Source organism: Kryptolebias marmoratus, linkage group LG3 (genome assembly GCF_001649575.2).
Source record: "Kryptolebias marmoratus isolate JLee-2015 linkage group LG3, ASM164957v2, whole genome shotgun sequence".
NCBI classification, from domain to species: domain Eukaryota; kingdom Metazoa; phylum Chordata; class Actinopteri; order Cyprinodontiformes; family Rivulidae; genus Kryptolebias; species Kryptolebias marmoratus.
This window is the reverse complement of record NC_051432.1, coordinates 5,123,769-5,129,412: the sequence shown is the minus strand read 5'-3', so window position 1 is coordinate 5,129,412 and position 5,644 is coordinate 5,123,769. Positions and strand designations below refer to the sequence as shown.

Here is a 5,644-nt window from a genome sequence, read left to right as displayed (position 1 = left end):
TCGTCTTCTGCAGTAAAGTTAGACTCAGGCACTAATCTCCTTGTTAAACAGCCTTGTTATTAAAAGAAAAACACTTACCGATTAAATGTAACGCCGTCCAGACATTTTCCGTGAAGATTTGTGCAGAAAAATGCAGCATAAAAAGAAGGCATTCCTGTATAGATAAGCACAAAAGCGGAGCTGTATTACTATCGTAAGATGGCGACGTTTTTAGCTCATCCAAAGTCACGTGATGTCATGTCTATCCATATAAGTCATTGCTCAAAACGCTAAAATTATGGAAGAACTGTTTGGATTTCATTAGATACGTATTTTATAAATTAAGTCGTGACGAAGATATTAGATTTCGATAATTACAAGCACCTTCACTACCTCGTGTAAAATAGTTTAAAAAAAGAACTTAACAGACTCTGAAAAGTTTAATATTGTGAAAAATCTAATTAGTTGATTATCAACCCTTTTTGGCCTTACAGACAAACAAATGTTCTTTGCAAATAGTCAAAAACACCTGTAAATAAAACATTTTCCAATTAAAGCTGCCAGAAATTCCCCGTTATGATTATGTTCCAAAACTGCAACCTGCACCACAGGGGGTCAAAAAGTGTTGATTTATCTTGGACCAAGATGGATTAACAGACTGTATCTTAAATTCACTTTAACGGTTAAAGTGAATTTAAGATACAGTCTGTTGTCATCGGGTGAAAGCTGTAATTTCCGGTGGTCCTTTAACGCAGCGCCGAATTCCTCCATTTTGAGCAGTTGGGCTGTTTCCTGGTTTCCGAGGAGGGAGCGATAATAAGACTGTCAGCGGGGAATATGGGTCTGTTTGCAACTCGGGACTGTGGGGAAAGTTTACTCTAGCCGCCTAAAACTGTTCAAAAGTGACACTTCGACGTGTTCGGAGGTTCCTTTGGCACTCTTCGCGCACTAACAGAGTTTTCTTATGGGAGCGCGTTTGCAGATCGCGTTGACACTGACAGCTGGAAAGTAAACAGCTCTGTGCTAAGCGGCTAACCGAGCGGGTAAACTGACGGTGAATGTTAGCCCGGCTAACCCGTGACTGACTTTGGTGGCGTTAAGTCAAATCACCACAGTTTGCCAGCGACGTCCCGTCTTATATTTGGTCAAACTACTTTGACGAAGGATTGCCACAACAGCACTTTCCATTCATGTTATTTGGGAGGACTAAACTACCAGAGCTCCTCTTGTGAGAGCCAGGGTGAGTATATTGTTGGGCTGTGGAAGCTAACAACTTACATTTCAGCTAGCTGCTGCCAGGTATGTTGTTCTACCTGGGAGCGGCCACGCAACCTGCCTCGGCCTGTAAAGAGTTGTTTTTTTATATCACAGTTCGCATGTTTCTGTTCGTCTGAAACTCCCCAGTCACTTCCTTTAGTAGGTCCCCCCCCCCCAAGTTTATACAAAAATGTGTCACTACAAGCAAAAGTGAAGTGTTGCTTTAAGAGTTAACTTCAGGTGTCAAACCGGTAAGTATGAGAAATGAACTTATGTCCCCGATGCTTTGTCTGACAGTGATACATTTACACTTAAATGAGTTCAACAACGTTACCTTTTGTAGTAGTGCACATTCTTGTTTAAAAACATTGTTTACCTGCTTGTTGCTGTTCTGTGTCCTATCATGGATGGGTTGTTTTTAACCAGCATTCAGCTCCTGTTGTCCTGTTTGGAGATGGGTTTGAACCACATAATAGGACTTAAACTACAGATTTTATTAGTTGCAAAATAATCTGTTGACTGTTTGAGCAATCTGCCACTAAAGTTATAGCTGATAACTAACTTGAGTGCTTAATGACTTTACTGAAACTTGGTGAAGGAGCTAAAACTGTAGAACTTAGCTAAAATTCGCAGAACAGTTTCTGAAACCTGAAGTGAGCTGAACTGTAGTTAAATGTTAAAATTTGCAAAACAGTAGCTAAAATTTGCAATTAGCAAAAAGGCAACTAAAAGCTAAAAGTAGCAAAATGTAAGATAAAGGCTATAACAGGAGCATACAGGTAGCTAAAAGAAGCAGCATAGTAGCTAAGAGTTAAAATTAGCAAAACCATAGCTAAAAGTGTTGCTGAAAGTAGCAAAACAATTGCTAAAAGTTATAGAATTGTAACTAAAAGCTAAATGTAGCACAAAACAACAGACATAGAGCAAGTATGCCATCAACAACATCAATCATGTAAAACGAACACATGCCTGATATCTGACACACTGAAGGGGGATGCTTTTATCTCTCAATATTGGTCCTGTTTAGGCATTCTGGGCTTCCAGTGCCTGAAAATCACACACACAGAAACACACACACACACACACACACACACACAGTGGTAAAACACTGTAGATCAGTGTGTTTCCTTACGCACAAAAGCATCCCACTTCCTTGTACACCCCTCCCTGGTTGTCTCTCTATGATCAGCTCACACCGGTGGTGTGAGGAATGTTTTTCCCCATGTAAGTGCTGTTTAATGAGGTGCAAACCTCTGATCGTGACCTATTTAAAGGCCTCTCAGATGGAAAAATAAGATTATTGGGGGCAAAAGTCAGGACCTGCTGGTTTTAAACAGCCATGGCTGTCAGCTTTATGTGTCTTAAGTTACTGCTTAAATTCTGTGAATCTTGTGATTTAGATGATGTTTTGAGTAATCTCTAATTAAATATTCAATAGAATCAATGTACTGAATTCTTTTAAATGTTTTTTCAAGTGTATATGTTGTCATTTGTTGATCTGCAGTTTTTAATCAACTAACAGTGAATGTTAGGCTACACTGCAGTTATAATGGAGGAATTACTAGTATCAGTATTATAAGCTCAGGCATCATAAACCTATTTAGAAACTTTAGGACTGATGATTTGCTTTGTCATAAATCACAAAAAACGTGTACACAAAGACAGCTCCTCAAACTAAGGCTCAATGTAATTTTTAATGGGCATTATTTGAGGAATAATTAAAGGTCAAGCTTACCTTAGAGAAATGCACATTACATCTTTCATGTCAGAGTTGTAGATTAAGATCATCTTATGATTAAAGGGGATGGAGTTATGGGTGTATTAGTTTTGCACACTCACATGCAGCATTGTGGGATTGTGCATGATTTGTTAGCATTTGGAGTATTTGTTGAAGATGACTTTCAGCTACTGCCACACCAAACCTTTGCTTAACATCTGAAAAATTGATTAAGTTAGCCATTTCTGTGTTTGCTAATGTTGACTAGCTGTGATGGCCATCTTAAATTGGGTTATTGTGTTTATAGATGTAGATCCAGTGATTACTCTCTGAAAGTTTCACTGAAATCCATCCGCTAGTTCATGAGATATTTTGGTTATGCTGCAGATAAATGAACACAGACACAGGCTAAAACATCATCATCTTTGTCAGCGGGCAATAAAAAGAAGACAATTGCAGAAGTGGTCTCTTGATTCATTCCTCTTGTGCTTTCAGCCAATCTTGAAGTGGTTTGGGAACATCCCCCTATCCTGCACCCCGAACACCAGCTTCAGTCGCGGTTGCTGTTCTTTTCCACTTAAACCACGTCACTGAATGAATACTGAGCTTGCCCAGTGAGATTCCTTTAGTTTCCCTCTGTAAAAACCCGCAGCTGTACTCAAAACGGGGTGAGGAGCCAAACGCTGCCTCATGAGCCAACAAAAGGCCTAAAGAGCAAACTGGTTTGGGGAGATCCAGTGACCTCAGCAGCTCTGTCACACTTACAGCAGTTTCAGCTACAGGTCTGTCATGGAGCAGTGCCATGTCTGTTTTCATTTGAACAATAATTCAACTGTAATGATTTTTATGTCACATTATAAAAACAAAAACCCATATTTTCTGAATAAAAGACAAAATACTGTTCATTATTTGGGACTTAAGCTCTACTCTAGAACTCAGATTGTTTGAGGAAGTTTGATCTTTAAAAACATCCACCAAAACTTCCTGGAAATGTAGCTGAAGAGCATTAGAATAGCAATAGAATGAGCTCTTTTCAGACACGATATGTAAAATCATGTAGATGAGATGACTGATGATTGTTCCGCTTTGGAACCGGTATCCATAGCCACTCTTTGTGATGATCTGGCTGAGGGGGTTCAGGCCCATGCAGAACAGGAGTGGATGTAACGGGCGGTATAAATGAATTTCCTGGAGTCATTTGGCAAGGCTTCACGATGAGATATTTTATTCTGGGCGAGAAGAGTAAAACACATATAAATCTTCTCATCACCTCCCTGCACTCCAGCCCCACAGCAGCGCGGAACAACGCTGTGAGGGAAAAGGGGAAGCGGGGAAGCTACGAGGGCTGGAACGAAGTACGGAAGCCCAGGAGACACAAATAAGGCAGAGCACAGAAAGGCGATCCCCGCAGGCAAAACACAAGAAATAAAAATAACTGAAAAGGATAAAATTCACAAACTCTCAATATAAAATTAATTAGAAATAATAATTTTTAAAAAGTACATTTGTAACTCTGTTACATGGAGACAGAGGACCACATTAGCAAGGCCACCTGTACACTCACAACCCGTTCATCCTCTACATGTTCTTAATCCGTTAAATAAACGATGCACGGTAGCCCTATAGCTAACTGGGTCAGGCAGTGATCGAGCTAATTCATTCATTAATGTCTCAACTATGATGAAATAAAACATGGACGTTCAGTGTTTATGATGGACGTTGCAAAAGAGCCGAGTGGGAGCTGGCACTTTGGACTGCTTTGCTTGTGTGTTATCCGGGAAGGAATAATCTGAAAATTTCCAGCCAATCAGAGCGATTCCCCAGCTTCAGCCCGGCGTTAGAACAGAACTTCCAGGAAGTTAAACACAGGACTTTCTATTGCTGCCTGTTTAAGAACTGTATTAATTTAGACCGATTCTGAAGATCATTTTTTGACAATAAATTGGTAACTAGTCGGCTGATTTTAAAAATTCAAATTGTGTTGGATTTGTCTTAAAAAGATCTATATAATGGTATCAAAATATGTTGGATTTGATGAGGGTATAAAAATCAGGTGGCCTTGCTAATTACATTGATATACACACTTGATGCTGACTTTAACCACTCTAGGTAGGTCCATTTAGTAGCTGGTTCATTTTTGCTGCTAGGCGTTCATGGAGAGCGGTCAGTTTCTTCACCCAGTAGGTGTGGATCATGTCAGGCCCTGGTGCAGTCCAGCTTTTCATTCCTGAGACTCTGTCTTGTTACTGATTCTTGCTCTGGGAGATTGGTGTGTTCAGATCAGTGCTGGTTCAGATTAGACGATACATATCGTGGGGACGATAGAAAAATGTCTATCGTGATGTATTTTCTTCTATTGTCTCTATCGTTTCTATCATAATTGTATCAATGATTAATTTAAATACAGTTTGGATGGTGCGGTGGAGAATACCCTGTTTATTCTCCTCGCTTCTGCTTCTTCAGTAGCCAGAGTTTTGACGCACTGTTTGGCAGTTTCTAGAGCCTTGGTTATGGACAAGTTGTGATATCTTCTTGGTTGGTCTTACTTCATTGCACCTTTCTGTTGCTCTGACAATTGGCTGATTTCTCTCAGAGTTGCCTTGATCTTAGTTTTTTTTTTTTTTTCTGCTACTGGTGGAAGGCGGACGTGTTTCTTTTCTCTCTGTCTCTCTGTCCCCTGAACTGCCCCCC

The 5,644-nt window shown here is 40.0% G+C and overlaps 1 protein-coding gene across 1 annotated transcript in view; it reads right to left on the bottom strand.

The window, feature by feature from the left end:
* mrpl21 (mitochondrial ribosomal protein L21) overlaps positions 1-1,589 on the bottom strand; it is a 4,587-nt gene extending 2,998 nt beyond the window's left edge. The window contains exon 1 of the mRNA XM_017430467.3: positions 1,571-1,589. Coding sequence (XP_017285956.3) covers positions 1,571-1,589 — 19 coding nt within the window. The remainder of the gene's footprint in view (positions 1-1,570) is intronic.
* Positions 1,590-5,644: the final 4,055 nt, after the last annotated feature.